The sequence below is a fragment of the Limanda limanda genome, chromosome 3 (genome assembly GCF_963576545.1).
Source record: "Limanda limanda chromosome 3, fLimLim1.1, whole genome shotgun sequence".
Classification (NCBI taxonomy): Eukaryota; Metazoa; Chordata; class Actinopteri; order Pleuronectiformes; family Pleuronectidae; genus Limanda; species Limanda limanda.
The window spans coordinates 22226581-22247890 of record NC_083638.1 but is presented as its reverse complement, the minus strand read 5'-3'; the positions used below and the strand labels follow the sequence as shown (position 1 = coordinate 22247890).

General features: G+C 40.7%; 1 protein-coding gene across 5 annotated transcripts; it reads right to left on the bottom strand.

Annotated features, from left to right (window-relative positions):
- Positions 1-2106: 2106 nt before the first annotated feature.
- hnf4b (hepatic nuclear factor 4, beta) lies at positions 2107-10194 on the bottom strand. Of its 5 annotated transcripts, none has more exons than XM_061068133.1 (10): positions 9845-10194; positions 8163-8334; positions 7315-7409; positions 5564-5670; positions 4785-4973; positions 4563-4650; positions 4298-4450; positions 3512-3745; positions 3326-3409; positions 2107-2801 (listed from the first exon to the last, which is right to left on the bottom strand). In XM_061068133.1, exons 1-10 carry the CDS (start codon positions 9936-9938, stop codon positions 2764-2766), a joined length of 1254 nt encoding a protein of 417 aa, XP_060924116.1. In that variant the 5' UTR covers positions 9939-10194; the 3' UTR covers positions 2107-2763. The 5 variants fall into 5 exon arrangements, with proteins under 5 accessions (XP_060924116.1, XP_060924118.1, XP_060924117.1 ...); XM_061068135.1 differs by having other exon boundaries at positions 3326-3391; XM_061068134.1 differs by having other exon boundaries at positions 3518-3745.
- Between the last annotated feature and the right edge of the window lie 11116 nt (positions 10195-21310).

Genomic DNA, 21310 nt, shown 5'->3' with positions numbered 1-21310 from the left:
TGAGGAGCCAGGTTCTGTTCCGTGATCTGAGGAGCGTTCAGTGAACTGGAGAGCAAAGACGTCTTTGAAACACTTGATTTGCTCTGACCTTTGTTTAAAACTCAACTTTCAGCCCGTAATGAACAATATAAAGACATTAATTTGACAATGCGGAAAATGAAACAGTCCAGAACTTGACTCTTCATTAAGACTACAATGAAAATGTCTGTCTGAAACTGTGTAAACATCTGGTTTATTCAGTACCTCAGCCAAGGAGGTAATGTCTTTATTGTTTGATTGTCTGTTAGTTAATAACGTGCTTTTCATAATTTTCCTTGATGTCTCAGAGAATATCTCTTGGATCTGGATGAAACTCTTGGGCCGTTTAGACTGCATTGCATGAAGTAGTCTTACTGGGAATTCACTAAAAGTAAACCTGGATTTTCTTGAAATAACATCATTATTATGTGTTTAAGGTGGAAAGGAGAGATAGAAAATGCCCCTGAAAGAAGGAAACTTTGCTCATGAACCCTTTTCCAGCCCAGTTTTCCTCCGACAGCATCTAACAGTGAAGGTATGTCCCCTCTCAGTCCTCCCTGTCCTGCTTTGAATGCAGCTCAACACAAATCACTTAACCTACATCTCAGACTGACCAAACCTACAGTGGACAATCTGAAGATGAGCACATGACTGCGGTTGAACTTTAAAACCTGAGTCGTAGGGGTTATGGGGAAGTTTTAACAATTGTAAATTTGACTTTTGTCATCCAGGAGAAGTTACTGGACGAAGGAAAGTTGTAATACACGTCAGTAAGGTCACACAGACACAGGGAAACAGACAGACAAAGACGCAGCTCTTCAGTTTTTCTGTATTTATAATTAAACTTTTTCATCACCGTAGTTTGGAGCCTATTCCCACGTACATGAGCACATTTCCGATATTATGGGCTCTTAAGCGGGGAAGGTGGGGAGAGAGAGAGAGAGCAAGGAAGACGTGCAGCGAAGGTCGGAATCGAACCTGCAACCACTGCCCAACACTCAAGCCTCAGTTGTTTTAAGGACAATTAGGGGCGAAGAGGGATAACAGTGACATAATACACTTTCAAAGGCTGCAAATACATCTTTCCTCTCTAGGTGTTTTTGTGTGAATGAAGAACTGATATCCCAGGAAATTATTGTTGCTGTACAATGCAGTTCAATCTTTCCCAAGCCGTCCTTCAGCAGGGTGTCCCATTGTTTCGTCCTCCTCCAGCTGCGAGGAATCTGGTTGGTCCATATGTAAATACAGTGTGTATGCTGTGTGTATGCCGGTGTAACCTGGTTTAAACTGGTGTGAGCCCAGCACATACTATGTATGAGGGAAATGTAAACTTTGAAAAAGACTTCCACGGTCTGCGGAGAATTGAACCACTTAGCTTTATGGGATTATATAATATTATATAACGTACTTCACCGTCAGGGATCCTCATCTGATTGGGCAATGAGTAAATGCCACAGGCCTGATACTGAGTCAAATGGAAAGAGAACATGTCACCTTTCAGCAAAACGGATTACTGTGAAGCATGAGTGCTTTTTAACAAACCGAACAGAGGTATTCACTTCCAATATGTTGTTTAGATTATACACACTGAGCTGGGAATGGCAGCCAATGAACTCAGGAAGGAATAAAAAAGTTAGAATTAATTTTGTTTTTGTATGAAGTCAGTAATTAATTATGAAAACAGAGTAGAGCGAAAGAGAGAGGGTTTCATTAAGCAGAGCACACTTTTGTCAATAGGTGATATTGAGTCATTGCAGTTCCTCTGAGCTCCTGCTGTGTTGAATGAAAGACAAATTACTCTGAGGATCCAGGTGGACACTGTCCTCTAAGCCAAAGCTCCAGGTATCTAGCAGATACCTGGTTTCTTCATTAGAATATTTTCAGATCCTTGAGGCCGATGTCACTTTTCATTAAATCAAATATATCCTTTTTTTTAACTTTGATCCTTACCCTTGCAAAGTCAAGGTTGGGCCAACAAATATGTTTCTCAACCATATACTGTATAGTTCTTAACAGGCTTCTAGTGCCCTCTGCTGACAAGTGGTGGGTATTGCACTTCAGCTCTCGACACAATTAAATCATACTGTCATGTGTTGCACTGATTTAATTGTGCTTATACAGTTCAGTGGAATGCACCTATTTGCATATGTCAGACACTTTCATTTACAGTCATGCACTAAATGTTGTTGATCCAGTGATTCACTTGCATGGTGAAACAGGTGAAACTTTATTTATATCTTGTCTAAGATAAATTAACAATATTACACACAAAAACACAAGATTAAAGCTGTTGGGTTTTCTCTACAAACTCAAGGTCTCAACCTTATTATGTTATGATTTGTGTCTTTAATATGACCGAACAGAATATCTTTTATTAAAATGGATTCTTCAATTTGCCATGGACTTTTGTGTGAAGCACTTCGTAACCTTGTTTAGATAAGTGCTGTACAAATAACGTTCTTCTTCTTCTTCTTCTAATTATTATAATTATTAAATTAGGAAGGATTATAGCATCACTCCTGTGGATCCAAGTAAACAAGTAACAAGTATTTTTACAGTGGGTGACAGTACTGGTATATGTATGTACAATGTGGATGTGTGTGAATATTTAAGTATGTGTTGTCTCAAGCTCATTACACTCCATTCCCTGGACAAGTTGTTGTTTTTGGACGTTTCTTGCAGACAGGTGCCACTGGTACATGTCGGGGTCACGTTGGCAGCAGTGATGTGTCCGTGCACCTCAGTTTAGTCTGCGTGGGCAGCAGGAGAAACGCCTGGAGGAGCTGCAAGAGACACACAGACATCAAGCTCTTCTCCCCTCTTTCTGTCTCTCTGCACCCACATTTATATATTTTAATACATGTCACTAACTTTGTTTCTCTCTCTCTCTCTCTCTCTCTCTCTCTCTCTCTCTCTCTCTCTCTCTCTCTCTCTCTCTCTCTCTCTCTCTCTCTCTCTCTCTCTCTCTGCGGGTATCTCTGACTCCAGATGTGCAGGATTCAGACAACAACTACAATTATTATAATTACTATTTTATGAATTGATGCTGCTGTTGAAAATTAATGAATCAGCAATGGCATCAGGCACATGAGGGTTCTGACTAGACTACTGGATAAGGTCAACTGAATGAGAGCACATGTCAGGAGAGACTGAGATGAGATGACAGGAAACAGTTTGACTCGAAAAGAGGACTCTATAAATATTTAAAAATACAGATTGAATAGTCAATGCTGCTTAAGATGTACAGTATTTTATGGAGAGATGCAAGTTCAGAACTGCTGTGATAGTTTGTTTTGTTAGTGCTCACATGTTGAGACGTGGGACATGGCAGAGATCTGGTTTGAAGGTGAAGCTCTTTGCTGCTCACTGTTGTCTGAAGGAAGAGGAGAAACTGGAGCACACGATCAAACTGAACAAGCTTCAGAGCTCAGTGCCAGTACATGATGGAAATGTCTTTTTAACACACTGTATGCTTGACGACAGTGTCTCCTACCTGTACCTTCTCCCAGCAGCATCTCCTGCAACAGGCTGTCCATTCTGGCTTCACCCAGCAGCTGTGCTAAGTGCAGCGTCTCCACCATCTGCCAGGCCACACTCTGCAGGGCGGGCAGGATCAGCAGGAGCTCCCCGAACCTTCCCCTCTGCTCACAGGTCGCCTCCTCCAGCAGCAGCTGGGCCTGGAACCGCAGATGTCGAACGAGATGAGGACTCTCCAAACCTGGACAGTCTGCAGGAGGATGTACAGTGTATTGAAGAGGAGAGAGGACACCATAACAGAAAGACTATTAAATACAGATTCAATCAGTGATAGATACATACTAAAGACACCAAGTTCACTGTGTACACAAGCTGTCAAAGGTGTTTCTTGAAAAATATATATTGGCAGGAAATAAAACTTGTCATTGCATTTAATGCCAAATATTAGTGTATGATGAGGTGTGTGTTCTTACAATATAGTGTAGACCACTTAGTCACATAACAGCAGGGTAATAATGAGAATAACAGAATATTCTTGATAAGCATTTTCCCAGTTGGAGTTAAAAAAACTATATAATTAGGATTAAATAAAAGTCTTCTGGTCCTCAGGTAAATGGGTTATTTGGTTCAGCAGCCGGATCTCCGACATCTTGATAATATCAGATAATTTCCAGGAAACACTCTGAGCCGAGACCACTCAGACTCAAACTACACATGCGGCTTCCAAGAAAATGAACAGATCTGAGGGAGAACATCTGGTGCAGTGGTGAGGTCATGTGACAGAGCAGGAAACACAACTGACCCGGGCTGAAGAAGACGATGGCTTTGAGACAAGCAAACTCTGTGTCTGCGATGTCCAGCTCTCTGAGAGGTTTGACCAGCTCCTCTTGGATCCTGAAAGCCACTCTGGACACCTCTGTCTGGGCGCCTCTCAGGGGAATCACAAAGTCGTTGCCTGCTCAATAAACACAAACAGTAAGAGATATTTAAGTAGATACATGTGATAATTCAGGACACCACTGAATAATGAAACAAATAAAGAACACAACCAGTTTAATCTGTGCTACCTAGAAGAATGAGATTGTTGCAAGGCAAAGAGCGGCGTGCAGCCCCGAGAATAAGATGCTCTGCAGAGTGGGTTCGTAGCAAGGTCACCTGCAAACACACACACAGGCTTCATGTCATGTGTAGCTTTAAAATGTAAATGAACAGTTAAAAGTGAGCTTTGTTACTTTATAGGTATAGTGTAGCTCTATACGGTTCCTATAGATATTCTTTGCTTTTCTCACCCTGTCGTCCAAAGGGAGGCTGCAGAACTCGGGGATGTGTTTTGCCCACTCCACCAGCAGGAGGAGTTGCTGCTTCATGGAGTGAAACACGTCACCCACGCAGGCCGTCTTCTTGGTGTTGATGTCATCACTGATGGGTGAGACCGGAGCTGGAAACTGACAGCAGCAAAAGCCAAATGTGTGAGTCCACTGTGGAAGAGGGTGATGATGGTGATAAGTGTGTGTAGGTGCTCAGAGCAGAGATGAGAAGATTAAAGCAAGTCAAGGCAGGTAGAGGAGGATTTGGCAGATGGAGACCACACGATGACCGATATGGGAAAAACAGCCCACATATATCTCTTATAAATGCAAAATTTAATATGTGGTTGTTATCATTCACTTCAAGGCAAACAATCCCAGATCCTGTGGTGCAATGAAATAGATTATTATTAGACGGGGTCCCTACGGTGGCAGAATTGGCTCAAATTAATAAAACACAGAAAAAAGATGTGCAAATACACTGCCAAATTTTCAAGCATTGAACTATAGCCAGGTTGCTCACTCTTTTGTGTCCCTGGAAACATTTCCGTTGGGTTTTCTTAATTTGCACGTGTGTTGTGCTCTCTCGGCCACTGTAGGTCTGTCTGCATTTCTAAGGAGTAACTAAATTTAGCCAATAGCCACAAATTTTGTAGAATTTAAATGTTGCCGGTTATTTATAACCTTCTTGTCTCTCATCAATTTCCAGAAAATTTGTAAATGTCCATTTCTGATGCAGAACCACTTCATAGGTCAGTTACCTGTGTTACGCTGGCCTCTGCCCGCTGGAGCATAGTGATGGACAGAGTGCCCACTGTCTGTCCCTTGGCTCTGTGACTGTTGATGCAGTCTCTCTCATTCTGAACAGCTGGAGATTGAAGAAGGAAAAAAAACATCAGAGAGGTTTCTTGGCTTCTGCAGGACTTGTTCTCTTTACTCAGCTCAGCTGCAAACATGTTCTGAAAGAAAAGACCTTCTCTTTGCCTCCACAAGGTTCCTCTGTCCCCTGTGACATTTAAGTTGCTGTTCACGCCAACCTTTGCCGCACAAATGTGGCCGAAATGAGAGGGAAGTCAAAATCTCCTGTCTGCTGAAGTCTCCTTTTATTTGGTGATGTGAGTGTAGATGTTGTGGGATGTGAAATCGTAAAGAAAAATGAAATGTCTAATCTGAACTAATTGGGGATGAAGTCGATGGAGGTGATATGAACAGGTGCAAACTACATCTTGTAGAACAGTCCCCTTATGAAACCACATTTAAATTCTCTAGATCTAGATTTCTATTTGCACAAACTCATAAAAATCCGTTCACTTAACTTGTCAGATTTATTTTATCAAGATCCAATAATTATTCTCTGAGAAATCAATGAAAACGCTCTATCTCATTAAAGATTCATGAATCCTCTTGGCCCTCGACCACAACCTTCCACCAAGTTTCATGGTAATCTGTCCAGAGGCTTTTGCATAATCATGCTAACAAACACGGAAGAAAACATAACCTCCTTTGCAAAGGTAATTAGGTTTAAACCTCGTCGTGTAGACCAGCGTATCTTGATTTAATATTCTGATGTTGACAACAGCTTCTTACATCTGCCGCTGACAATAAAGAAAAAGTGGGCGTGGACGCCTGGATGCTTGATGTTGTGGATTATGTTCAGTGAAGGAGATGACATCACATGTTGATGATCCCTCTGTACAGGTAATAAGGAGCAGAGCAGTCGATGGCCTCCGGTGTCAGACAACAGACCGGAGTGTGGGAGTAATCAGTCATCAGAACTGTCCTCTCAGCAACCAATCAGCAGGGTATTAATCAAACTATAGTGGAGCAGGAGCGTGGGGGGGGTAAGTGTGACATGGTGCTGCATGACAACGACACAAATGATTCGTGGCTGAATCATCAGTTACACGTCTGGATTGGGGAGTTAACAGTTTCAGAGGTCAAGTATGAAATGAAAATGCAGAGTCTGTCTTTAGTTTTATTTCTGCCACCGCTCTACTGCTGGCCTGAAATGTGAAAGGGATCCTGCAGCGTGTTATGCAAACCAGGCAAATTAGTGAAGTAAACTTTTAAATTTGTAGCCTTCACTTTGGGGGATTGTGAGCAGCATCTCTTCAGGAAAAATGCAAAACAAATATTTACCCGTGCTCAGTTTGTGTTAATTATTCATGTGTGGGGACTATTCGTGGCTCCTCCGATCACATCTCTCTCTCTCTCCCCCGCTCAACTGTGCAATTCAATGGGAGATAAGACTAAAGATTCACACAGTGCACATTAATACACATGAAAATCAGCACAGTTGCTCTCAATGTTTCCCAGAAATATGTTTTTCTCTAATAAACCACCCCTGATCCCCCCTTTCGCCTTGCAAGAGGGGATGACACATTTTAAATGCAAATGGTATGCAGTGAATATAAGTTTAATTCCGAAACTTGTATGCAAGTTCTTGTGGTGTATTTTTAGTTTAAGACACTGATACTATTAAATTAAAGGAGATAGAAAGGTTTCCTCTGACCTTCTTTTCTCATTCCAGCCTTGAAACACTTTTGCAGTCTGCAGTAACGACACCGGTTCCGTTTGTCTTTGTCCACCGTGCATTGACTGTTGAACCTGAAAAGAAAAGTGCTGTAGTTCTAAGTCAAATCAAATAACATCACATTTTATTTGTTATTACTGGTGATGAAAACCCTAAAAATAAAAACATTTAAAATGCAGAAACAGTAGTGTAATGAATGTCATTTGTAAAGAGCACATCAAGAAAATAACAACATTTTGAACTTAGTCTTACATAAATGGAATCTATGTTTAAATCTTTTACTTAAAAAAAAAGTCTGACCTACCTAAAATATCTGTCAGACGAACATGTAGCTACAATACGATCGAATTGATATTTTGTTCTAGAGCATTTACTTGAAGTGACCTGACAATTCAATCTGCTCTTGTGGACACTTTATTGTAAAAGCAAGTTAAGACATGACAGAATCTGTAGTTGTCAAAGCATGCATCAATCAACACCTCACATGGGAAAAGAAAAAGAAGCTACAGCTATATCTCACCATCGATTTACAATTCGCTGTCATTAAATATATGTTATTGTTTCCGTGCCCGGACTCGCCCCAGCCTCTATAAGGTTGCTGTTCTATCGCAAGGTGAAGTTTCTATATGATACACGTCCCCCTGCTGTGTAATGTGATAACACCACAGACTTCTCACCTCACCTTGAATAACAACCTTTCTTTAAATTCCCCCTGTCACTGCCACTGTGTTCCTGGTGTGTGTATATTGATGTTGTTGGATTGTAAGGTATAGAGTGAATACCGTGGTATTGGTTAGTGATTTTTTGTAATGAGGGGGATGTATCACCTGCAGTTGTAAGTGTGGTTGTTGCGGATGCTCCTCCTGAAGAAGCCCTTGCAGCCGTCACAGCTGGAGGCGCTGTAATGTTTCCCTGTGGCTCTGTCTGCACAGATCGAACACTGGGCCCGGCCTCTCTCCAGCTGTGGTGGTGAAGGGGAGGGCTCTGACACTCCTGAATCTGACAGTTAAAAGACAGTAAACACTTAAAAAGATGTCTGAAGATGTCTTTTATTATGGCATAAAAAAATACCAGATTTAAAAGGGGACTTGTGATTGATTGAATCTCTTTGACCTTTAAGGCTGGCCTTTTTTATCTGGTTTGCATATGCATATATACATTTATCTGGGTCTATACTAACAGACCCTACAAGCATCCGTGACCGATCACATCCCTTAAATTCAATCAAACTGCACCAAGTTTCACAACCTAATGGATATAAATCCCCTAAATGTGCCTGATTTTCATCATAATACAGGAATTATTCACTTGGAAAATGGCGAAATGCTATTTGTCCCGTTAAACACAGTGGCCTTATCTGCACCAATATTGAATGGGCTCTTCCCGGACACACACAACATCCTCCCACCAAGTTCCATGATCATCCAACCAGTAGTTTTGGCGTAATCTTGCTTACAAACAAACCAGCCAACGCACAAACGTGAATAATGTGTCATATTCCACGTCTGTGAACAGAAACAACCTTGCACATGCACACAGTTGCAGTGTGGTGATGATGAAAGACGGGTAGTGTAGGTGAAGATATTACCGCACTACTGTATGTGAGTACCGATAGGCCCCCAAGGAGAACTGCTGGTTATAACCCAAGAAGAAGAGAAAACTCCCCATGTAATTAAAGCAGTTGGAGGTCAGTGGTGGTGAGTGCACTATTCTCCTCTGGCTAATTTTACATCGGCTGCTCTGTTTAAATTCTCCCTCCATGTTTCTCTAAATTGCATCTGCAGCAGTGTTTGATTGCTGCAGGATTGTCTCCCTTTAAAAAGCCCTGACCGTCAGAACACATGCTCTTGGAGCAGCGCGCCTGCACTGATGCCTGTACCGAACAGACCAGGCTATAATGTATGTAAATTGCATACTTAGTTTAGGGAGATGAAGCGGCTATAGGGATTACAGTTTAACAGGGAAAATGCTTGACTGTGGTCAAAGATCAGTTAGATTGAATTAAGAGATTAGAATACATTTGCCTCGCAGTTATCTGGATTTGATGAGCGGCCTGTTGGTAAAGCTTTTCCATTTAAAATGGCAGAGAGAAGGTCTGATTCAGCCCAGCGGAGCCCTAATTATCAGGATAACAGAGGATAAGACTATGAATATGAAGGAAATTAGATCAGACTGTAAACTTGTGTCCAATGCTGGAGCGATTAGTTGAAGGACAGAGGATTATTACACAGCAATTTGAATCATGGATTTATCTTTTAAATTATTATTTCTGAGAAAAAAAGAACAAACATTAGCAGTTTGCAGCTTCTAAGTTGAAATCATTCGCTGCTTTAATATTTGTTATTAAAATAAATAATTGTTGGTTGCAGCCCTAAAACTCGTGTTGTTCTCTATCGGAGAAGAATTACTGCTTCAACTGTATAATTTTGTTCGGCCACAACCGTGGACAACAAAGACGCTTTTACTTGTGTGTTCCAGATTGATGCAGGCGACATTGTTGTCATCTTACCTGTTGTGTTTGTTTGCAGTGGTGTCACCGTTGTGTTGTTTAAATGCTCGGTCTCTGTGAACTCCAGTTTCAGGACGGTCCCACTGAGCTTCATGCTCCCTGACGAGGCTCCAGGGTTTTTCAAAATCTAACTGATATGTGAAACTCCACCAGAACCAACTGTAACTGTAACTTCACACGCTCGCTCCTCGTCCCAGGCGTTCCATGAGGGTGCCTGATCCTTTTCCTTCTTCCTCTCCCCTGTGTCTTGCAGCTTCAGTTTTTGTCTCCTCGACCCTTTCGATCTTCTCGACAGTGTCGGTCCTAATACCGCTGCTGCTGCTCTTTGATGGTCCACTCACAGCACTGAAATCTGGCCCGCTGTCTGTTTGCTTGTTTCTTATCAGTAAAGCATACAGAGGGCAGGGTTCAGAAACAGATAAACAAGACTCACTGTGAGGACTGAGAACAGATAAGACCTGTGAGAAACATGTGTGACTCACATGTCAACATTACCAGTTCACTTTATCGGGAAATTAAAGGTCATCAAAGAGAAGGTCAATCAAGTCAGAAACACATCCAAAGAATTGAATTGCTGGGATGTATTGTATCGAACTTTAACTGAAAATTATGTACATATCTCTGAACGTTAATAATCAATACGGTAAAGATGAATAAATGTAGGACACACAAACATTAGGAGACTTTCGGGACAGTCCCCCTGATCAACCTTTGCTTTTAGTTTGAAGGTAAATGATACAAATTCCTATCCAAAACAAATATTTTGTTGACATTTGTATGGGGTTGTAGGCTTATAAGTCAGTGTGTGTTTCAGGACAGAGTTTTGAAAAAGTGAAAGACGGAGAAAAAGGTGAACGTGGTCATACCCTTTTTTTTTTTTTTTTTTTTTTACAAATTATAACAAATTATATGTCAGACCACATATGAGCTTTGCCAGTCCTGATATCCATCATACTTTGGTGTAATGGGATTTCCTGGGTGAGTAGCACTCCTTCCTTGAATGTCACGCTAGGCCGCAGGTCAGACCTCCCCTGGCAGTGGCTCACACACTCAAGCTTTGTGCAGGTGATTGATAGATCATAAAAAAAGCCCCGTGTTGTAGGATGACTGCAGAATAAGCTTCTCTGGCCTGTGAGATTCTGTCAGCGTAGAGTGACGGATTTATAATGGTTATAGTTTGTGAATTCAAAAACCTTAAAATAAACAGAACGCGCACACCAACCGCTGCATTATTTACTGTACTACACTTTAACTGCAAACCTCTTTGTCCAGTTAAACTCTGAACATTGCCTTTCGACATAATATGACAGAAATCGATTACGACATAAAATGTTTGGTTTTAATTTGGTCCAGCTTCATCGATGGGTGAAGACGTCAGTCGTACAGATGAGTGTCACTCAGGACAATATAGAAAGACAGGATTAATCTGTCCACTAGGGGGAGACACAGTACATCATATCCAGCCTCAATTTGAATCCGCTGTTGCAAAAGCTTCCGCAAGACTTCATCAGTTATAAAACACTTTTATACGTTTTATCGACCTGATATTTATTTGTGTGTTGATGAACAGTATTGTGTTTGTTTTGCCATATTATATTAAACCATCAGGAAGTGTCAACATCCGCATGCATTTAGCCAAAAGAGAGGAGTGTTTTGATATTATCATGACTCTTTGTCCTCAATCAGCCATTGTTAGATCTGATGCACTCCCAGCATGCTCTACAATCAGGTACAGACTCTTGGAAAACCCACTTTTCATTAATTTGACTTTTTTTTAATGATGTAGAGTTGCTACATATATTCATAAATTCACCAATAATTCAATAGATGTATCAAAACATCAACTTTCAGAAAGTCACATAGTGCTTCAAACACGAAAACAAAGAGCAAGTACAGACTACGCACTTGCAGACAAGTTGCATTAAAAGCAAATGAAGATCAAACAGATGAGATTTAAGCTGCTTTTTGAAAATGTCTGATGAACGTGGGTTGAATGGAACAGACAGAGTGTTGAGAGAAATGCAGCACCAATCTCCTTTGGTCTAAGTTATGATGTTAATTACCTTGGAAAAAGACAGAAATCTGTTTTGATTTAAACTCACCGAAGAACTGATGTCTGACTCTCTTCTAACTCATACACATGCAGACTACCTGTGGTGAATTACAAACTATCAAAACATGGAGAATGATCATCGACAGAAAAAGAGAGACACCTTCTCAAACACTGGATGAACTCCATTATGCAGCATTTTATTATACCTTAAGATGAAAACGGTTTCCTCTGTGGCCCTGTGCTCTGTCTGCCTGTCAGTCTCTTTATTCTGACCAACTCCATGTGTGTGACGCTCAGGCTCATAAATTATTTATATCTTTCCAGCAGTACAATAGACACATTCCTGCCTATTTGTCAAGTTACTTGTTGGTTTAGAAAAGACGAGAGTGCTGCATAAAAGATCGAGGTTAGGAAACAGTAAATGAATGAAATAATATATTCTGCAAGTTTTTTTCCCGTGTTAGACAAGAGCATCACTCCCGTCCAAACAAAGTCTGACACATTTGTTTCAGTGAAGTGGACTAATATGGCCGGATCTCAGATCGGCACCTGCATACCAATGCAGTGATAAAACCTAAAAGATTGATACGATGTACGCTGCAAAAAAAAAAGAAAAAAAGAAGGACAGATACCGGCCTTTGGAGTTTCATTCAGCAGAAAAAATTGAAGAAGGTAAAACAAAGCAGCAAAAATTGGTCATAAAAGCATGGTAAGCACATGATTTAGTGGGGCGATAAAGAGTGGAAAGGTGGCCATTCATCATGGAGGCTAGCTCACCAGGAGAGGGCCTGTCACAGACACCAGCAGGTCTGGGAGGCATTTTGAAAAAGAGGGAGAGAGAGAGAGAAAGACAAAGAGAGAGAGAGAGAGACTCCAGTTGCCCTTACAACCTGTTTGTTTTCAATGTCTTTTCCAGATGGACACATGCGGCTCTCAGACGGGTGAGGAGTGCTTCGTCTCTGCCGCTCTGCAGCTCCATTGTCACAGCAGCGGTGAGGGATGGATGTTGTTAACTACAAAGTAGAGGAGCAGACTGTGGACGGCTTTGAGCCCGAGACACACTTGATGGGAAGAAGTTTTATTGTGGAACTTCAGATTTCACTGTAACAGTACAGGGTAGTGGAATGGAAACAGCGTGACCCTCGTGTTTGAATTGCAAATTACACTAAGAGAGGATTTACATTTGGTTTGAATAAAATGAGACAAATATGAAACAGCAACAAAGAATAAAATCCTGAAACAATGAAGTTTTGGGGGCATTACATTTTCATTAATGAAACACACAGCTCTTGTTTTCCAGAACTTCCAGACTCTGCTTGTCAAACTAAACTGGTCCCGTTCAGTGTGTGTTATCATGGAAACTATTAATTACAACAACAACAGCTAAATTTAGTGGATCTTTTATATATTTAATCCCTCAGGCACACATCAGGCGTGGGGACAGGTTCCACTGGGTGTCACCCTGGACAGAGGAGACAATGTCCCCCACACACTGAACCACTGGTGCTGGGTGTCCAGCACACAGGAAACTTGGAGCAGAATATTATACGTCTTGAACAGAGAGAAAAAAGAGATTTCAGTGCAGCACAATGATTAATGATGATAATTAGTTTTACATTTTATAACTCTACACTGATTATTCAAGGTCACAGACAGGAGCTGTTCAAGGGTGCAGAAAGTACAAGGCAAACTCTTTTATTCATGTGGAACAGAAATGGTCAGAGAGATGCACACTGAGGATTTTGACGCTTCATTAAAAGTTATATCAGATGTGGATATTAAATTAATTAATTCATTGATTATTTCATTGTATTATTCTGTTGTTGGACGCTATTTTCCATTTACAAATATATTTTTGATGACTTTTCTATTTAATAAATGGTCCCGTGATTTCCTGTTGTCCTGTCAGTTTAAAGGGATAGTTCACCAAAAAAAAAAAAAATTCACTGACCCACTATGTTTGAGTCTCTAACACACTTCAGGGAGTTTCAGGGGTGAACAGTATCGCAGCCAAATCCAATACAATTGAAGTGACTGCTCCTGTGGTTTCATCCAAGGGTCCGTCAGCCCTGCTATTCATACTCCACTCGAAATGGCGTCATATAGAGTACAACATGTTTTTAGCCTCAATGTCCACAGTTATCGTCCTCCTGAGCTGCGTTCATCTTCAAAAGTGTTTTGTGGATTCAAACAATTCACCCCCTCCCCCCTTCAGCATAGTGGTGATTGAATAAGTTAAATTTTCAATATTTGGGTGAACTATCCTTCTAATAGCTCTTGATGGTGTCGCACCTGCCGCAGCCTTGTGGGGAAACAGGTGGAGGCGGAACTGAGGGAAACAGGCACGTGTTGTTGAAACCATAACAGTTTGCAGTTCGAAAAATTTGCTTCATCAAAAAAAAAAAAAGAACTCTTCCACCATGAGTCGGTTCATCTTTGAAGAACTTTCCACTGGAGCATCAGAGAGGAACATCTGGAGATCTATGACAGGAGCAGGTAAACACTGATGAGGATCTGATATAGTTTGTTTACAGAGTTAAAGAACCTGCTGAATGAGCCTGTTCCTCCATTCATCTCATTGACCACCAACCAAGTGGGTGCTGCTCTCACTGCAGCTGTTCGTGTTGTGTCTCCAGGATTAAATCCTCATGTCTTGTTTCATGGGATCGTTCAAATCCTGAATATGATCTGTTCACTGTCGTCTGCAACAAGAGAGAAGCATCAGAGCATCACATTTGAGAAGTGGATGCATTTGTATATAAAATGGCTTAAATTCTTATTTGAGTGTTGAGTTGACACATTTTATTTAATCAAATATTTCTTTTACAGCCATTTCTACAATGAGTGTCTCATATTATTATGAGTAAAGTGGGTCCCCTTCCGTCCAAGTGCTGTGGGGAAGTGTATTGTTTTAGAAAATGATTAAAGATGTTCTCAGACAGTGATCATATTCGGTGACACGGGTAAAAATGTTTGCCAGGGGATGTTTGCATAATCGTGGAATGTAGACCGATACAAAAGGCTTAGATTTGCTTGTAATATTGCAAATGTCCCCATTGTGGGACTAATAAAGGATTATCTTATCTTATCTCAACTAGCTGGTAGCCACCATGCAGGACTGCACAATCCCGAAATGAATTTGAAAACACAAACAAAGCATTAATTAAACCAGGTGTCTCACTTGGAGGTTTCAACTCTGACAGCTGCACCAATGAGTGGATAACACAGCGAGCAGCTCAGTCTCAGTGTGAAAGGAGGAAAATGCTTTTATAGCTGGTTTTCCCTGGTTAAAAAAAAAAGCTGTGCAGTAATTTTGGTGTCAAAAGGATAAAACACATCATCATACATCCCAAAATGTCAAACTAGTTCTTTACTCGAGTCTGAAATCAAGTCTGTCCCTCTCTTAAATTACTTATTTAGTGCAAAGGGATGTTTAAGATATTCTTGTATGAAAGTGTGATTGGGTTTATGTGAATGAATTTAAACCACATAAAAATATATTTCTGCCTTAAGTTGCTTTTTTGTAATTCGGAACAATTTGGTGACACCACAGCTCGTGGTCTGTTTCACTGTGACCTTGAGATTTTGAGTTGAATAAGTAAGTTGAGATGTGGGTTGAACAGACTCCTGCTAAACAGCAGTTCAAGAGTGACTCAAGTAGACCCCCCCCCCCCCCTCCTCCTCTGCGTCTTTCCTTGTCAGAATCAATAAAGCAAATCTCTGTGTGGCCTTGGAAACATGTTTTCATATGCCACCCATCTGTTTTAATGACTTTCTTTATTATCTAAACAGGAAACTCAGCATCCTTAAAACTGATGGTGCCAAGGGCTTAATTACGCTTTGAAACCGTATCTTTAGCGTGTTTGCCCTTTCTGAAGTGCCAGTGCAGAAAATGTGATTTGATGATTGAAATGTGAATGAATCTGTATCACTTTCGTCCTGCTTTTAATTCTTGTCTCTTTGAGGCTGGAGTGTGTCCGCTGCTGCCAATAAAAGAAATACATGTGAAGAATGATTAACAAAAACTCCCTTTTCCAAGGTCCTCTGTGAAGCAGCATTTTAATTAAAACCACTTGTTCCCAGTACCTGTACTTCCCATTAGTCATGTTTGAGGGATTACAGACAGTACCACTGAAAGTCAAAGATTAAATGGAAAACGCAGATGTGTGAACAATGTGACTTACGTTATACTCATTGCAGACTTTTAGTTACTGTGAAAAATCAACTGGCATTGACAAGGTTTTCTTTAAGTCCACTTCTAAATGAAGATGAACATTTTTACTAAAGAGACAAATCTGTATGTTTTTTTCTAAAAAGGAGAGAGATTTCTCATTAATCATTGTACTTATTCCATAATAATGCGAGATGACATGATTTGCTTTTGTGATCATTTGTGTTGAAATATTTTAGGTTGAAACGAAATGTACAAAATTATTTGTACATAAAGAATCTCCATGATCATACAGGCAGAGCTGTGCACTTTTCATGACCTGGTTAGAAAACCACTTTCATATAATAATGTTCCTGTTGTCAGGTGCAGTTTTCTTTAGCTTGACTGTACGAGTAGGGCTGGGCAATACAACAGTATCAATGATCACCAGATTCAAGATTTTCCTAAATAACTATGTTGCAAAAGTCTAATATATCGACGCAATGTTTACTGACTGTGGAAGCACAGTGATAATCTACTTCAGATTTCTGACATCCACTCAGGGTGCAAAAATTTGTCTGTGATCAATTATTGATATAGACTGAAATAAAAAAATGTAATCTTCATATACCGTTTGGTCATATTGCCCAGCGCTATGCTATGCATTGTGAATTTTGAATATCCTTGATCCAGGGTTAATTTCCCTGTCAGCCAGTCAGTCAGTCAGTCCTGTGGTAGCTTCTTTCTCAAATGAACAGGAAAAAAAGGAAAGGCTGGAAAGTTGCCCTCTCTTGATTTTCTACAGTGCCCGGTGCTCAAATATCATAATCCACACATGCATGGACCTGGTGGAGGGTCAGTGTTTTTAAGAAGTGTACTTTAATTATGCGCTGCATGTACCTCGGGTATAAATCTTTTTAAATATGCGCTCCTTATTGAAAATTTCAGAGAAGTTTCTCTTTTAAACCCACCACCTACAGAGGTGTATCAGCAGCATGGTTCAGCATTAAAAATGGAGAAAAAGTTTCCTTCAAATAGAAAAGAGAAAGATCTGTTCTCTTGATGAGACTGGAAAAAAGTGAGGGATTAAAGAACAGTTGGATTTCACACTGCACCCATCATTAGAGGAGAGGAAGGTTTGACCAGTTTATAGTATGACCGTTGGCCCTCTGCGATCAATATGAATTGATACAACTACTACTTTCTTTCCCTCTGTCTCCTTGTTTTTGAATTAGCCCCCTGTCAGAGAAAGCAAGAGCAGGCAGAGAAAAAGAAGAGGAATGGCTGTGCAAGGATTGCAAAAGCAGGTATGCAAGTTTTTATTTCTTTTTAAGATTCTGGCATATTTATGGAGCATTAATTTCGGAGCGGGCCATTTAATGTTATTTGCAGAAAGAACACATTGTTCACATCAGGCTTACAAAAGCCGACGGCGCAGTCGTGTGATCGTGACCTCGCAGCTGAAGGGGCCAAGCTGCATGAAGCAAATGGAATTCAGTGTTTGTGAAAACTCCACACAAATTAATAATAGAAGCAGGTTATGAAAACAGAAAGATGTAGGGACGTTACTTGTCCTAAAGCTCGGCGTTAAGCAGCCTACGGCGCCCACACAATGCGGAACTGGAGAGGTCTGATATGATGCAATTGCTTCGTCTATGAAAACACTTGCTCAGTAAGTGGCGAGAGAATAGACCTCGGTAACTTGTGTGTAGGGATGATCCAAAACTTAACGGTGATCCCTGCTGGGCTCCCTAAATATGCTGTATGTGTGTGATTGTGAATGGGCAATACTGCCTGCATCATCAGATTATCTTGAATCACATTATCCTCCGTCAATAGTGTGCTTGTTTTGTTTTTTCCTGCAGCAGTAAAACACTCCGGCACCAGTGTTTTAATGCTAAAAGCAACATGAAATATTGAAAGCATCATCAGGGAAACACCTCAAACGTTGTCTAAAATAAAGTAACAGTTACACAAAACTGCTAAACTTTTTAATACCAACATCATGTCCGATTATTCCCATCTGGTAAAATGATGCCATGTTATACAATATCTGTGTGAACCCTAAGACGGAAAGCTAGAGGCTTGCATTGTCCCGACTACAGACATCTAACCACTGACTCTTGGGGCTGAGTCAGACGAAAATGTGGTGCACTTTTACTCTGCTCGGCCAAATGTGAAATAAATAAGAAGAAAGGAAAATGGCTGCTCTCTTGGCTGTACCCTTAGTCCCTTGCTCTTTGTTAAAACCATATCTCTGCTGCTCCATTGCCCCCAGATACATTAAATCCCATTAAATTCACCTTCATTAAAGCAGTCCTCGCTGCTCCTCGCAGCAGCCCTGGTGCGGGCCTCTCAAGGACAGAGCAGTAATGAGGGTGGACTGGGTTTAACCTTGGAGAGTACAGGTTTTCATTTCCAAATCAATAACTTATGGTTCAAAACTGCCACTAGATCCAGGCTATAATTTTCAAGCATTAATTGTGCGGATTATGTTTCTCCTGCAGTGAGAAGCTATTTGACTTTATGCTGCAGTGCAGATTGTGCATTTATCATTTCCCCCCCCTTTTTCGCGATAGGAATTGACAGCTTGGACATTTTTGTATATCTGTGAGTTTGTGTGCATGCGTGTGTGATTTGCCGCACAGATGGGATAACTTAGGGAGATTGTATTTCAAAGAGTCCGCATGTGCATAAGTTATTATACTGTTGGTGCAATTTTCGACAGGGAAACCAAGCAGTGGGCAGTTGGCTGGAGTTTCTCCCGTATTGCAGTCAAGTGTCGTCATACACTCTAAAGAGGTAGAAAAGTACGAAATCTCCCTCACAGCCGGGTAAGACAAGTTTTGGCTGTCACCTGCTGTCAGAAGAAGTAGGAGAATATGAATTATGAATGAAAAAATTAACACGTGGATGATCGACAGACGGCAGGGACAAGGAGAAAAAAAAGAAAAAAGAAGCCTGACCTACAGTTAAGGAGTGAAATTGTTCCAACTCCTGTCATTTTTCACATTTTATTGGGACATTCTCCGTATGGGGTTTTCTGTCATTGTCATACGATTGTATGGAAAACATTAACTTGTCCTGCGGTGCTAATTTCTGCCCGACATGTTCATAATATGAAATATTGGATCTTTTCATGAAACGGGGAGGGCTGAGGCTGGGGTGATCACTGGAGCTTAATTTTTTTTTAATCAACTTCTCTCTTAAATGAGGCTTTATTAAATTACGAGGCTCACACAGTGGGAGGAGGACAGAGGAAAAAAAGAAAAAAAGAAGCTTTGTGGGATAATTAAATAAAGTTAATAAAACCCTTCAGTAGCATCGACTGAGGAGAATGGGAAGCAGAGGAGACCCGGTAGCTGTTTTCATGCTACGCTTTTCTTTCACTCTCTCTCATTAGGGTCTCAGGAAATTTACCATGTGGAATTATGAATAGAAGAAAGGAGACAATATCTGCACAATGTTGATTGATTTCATGTGAGGACACAGTTACATTAGTTTATTCACATTTAGATTCATGCACAGAGCACACTGAAATAAAATTGGGCCTATTGTTGCTACTCTGTCGGAGAAAGTTAATCCAATCATGTTAGTTAGGCTCGTCTATTTCAACTTAAATAATCTTTGAGCTTGTGTTCTTTGAGGCTGCGGGAATAACCTGTCAGAGAACATTCATGCTGGTAGAGTCTGGGACATTTTGTGAATTGTACTTTCGCTCTTAAAACATAATTTAAAACATTAAATTGTATTTGTTACTGTCTCTTCCACTAGCTTGCTCTGTGAATTCTTATCAATGGATTCTGAACAGATATAAGCTTCTCCTTTAGCCTGAATGCAGCTAACCGTAGCAAAATATCTGTCAATTTTCAGATCATGCATCCATGATCTCATTGTTCTGGTCACTACCTAAAGCTCATGACCATACGTAAGAGCCTTCCAGCTCACCACAATGGACCAGAACAACACCTGTCTGCTTGTCAATCTTCTTTCTTCTATCAGGACTTGTGAACAAGACCCAAATAAATTCTGTCTCTAAACAAAAAGGCCAAAATCCACTGATTGGCAGCAGAAAACCAGTCTCAGAGTTGGAGGTTATGACTCTCATCCCAGATGAAAACCTCACCAGTGCATAATGATGGTCACACACCAATGAAGCCATAAGGAACATGTAATCTGCAAAATAGCAGTGACAATTCTAATGGTTTCAAACTTGAAATTCTCCTCTCTCCACGTGTGCCTTACATCCAGTCCATAGAACTCACAAACATGAGGCCACTGTCTAACCTCCTGTCGAGAACGTAGACACAACTCTTTCTCCTGTTATACAGGCACTTGAGACTGGATGGCTCCAGGTCCCCTTATACGCCTGGTAAACCATACAAGATTCATCCACAGACTGGTAAACCTGATGGCCAAACTCCCATGACTCCCATAAAGAGGTGGGACCCTATATTGCAGCCACTGTGGAAGCTGTGAAGCTAAACATTTAGAATCAGCATATGCCTTAGCTGTTCAGAGCTGACCGGTGGATTGGCTAATAGTGGGGGAAGCTTTTGCTCATGCTAATACAAGCCTCTTTATAATTGCTTGATAATTCATAGTTTTTCTCAAACGTGTCCATAATTGGCAATTTAGCCTGATAGCTCGGTTGACCATTGTTGCTTTTCGTTCATTGAAAAGTAAATGGGATCCTAGACAATGGCAGGTATAGTACAATTTGCCAGTGGGACACAGCAGTACACTAATCAGCCTGGGTTGACCCTGACAATTTTTACTGGGACAGATTTTCACAATCAGACCTGACTGTAGATGGAAAAATTGATATATGCATATCATGTTTTGGCTGATACTCGAACATGTGAGCTGCAGTTTTATCTCTGCAGAGTGTGACCATGTTTCTATATCTTTATTTGAAAAAGGCAATTAAATGTTCTCCCTCAGTCTAAAATCGTCTTACTCAGATAAGCTGGAGACTCGCTGAAGAAACTATCTAAATGTTTGAGTGATTGTCTATTTCTGCCAGATCCAGCTTGTGCACCTGTCTTCTTCTGCACAATGCATGCTTGGCTACACTCTAGCCGTTGTCATGCTGTGAGCAGAAATACAGGGGTAAGAAAATATTTTGACAAGAATGCATCTAAAATGGATGTAAATTGTTTGAGAAATAGATTGTATCTCCAGCACATTTCCAATTGACACTCTTAACCTGACCTTGTATGTTTTCACAGCTTTCCCCCGAAGTATAAAGTTGTCACGTTGT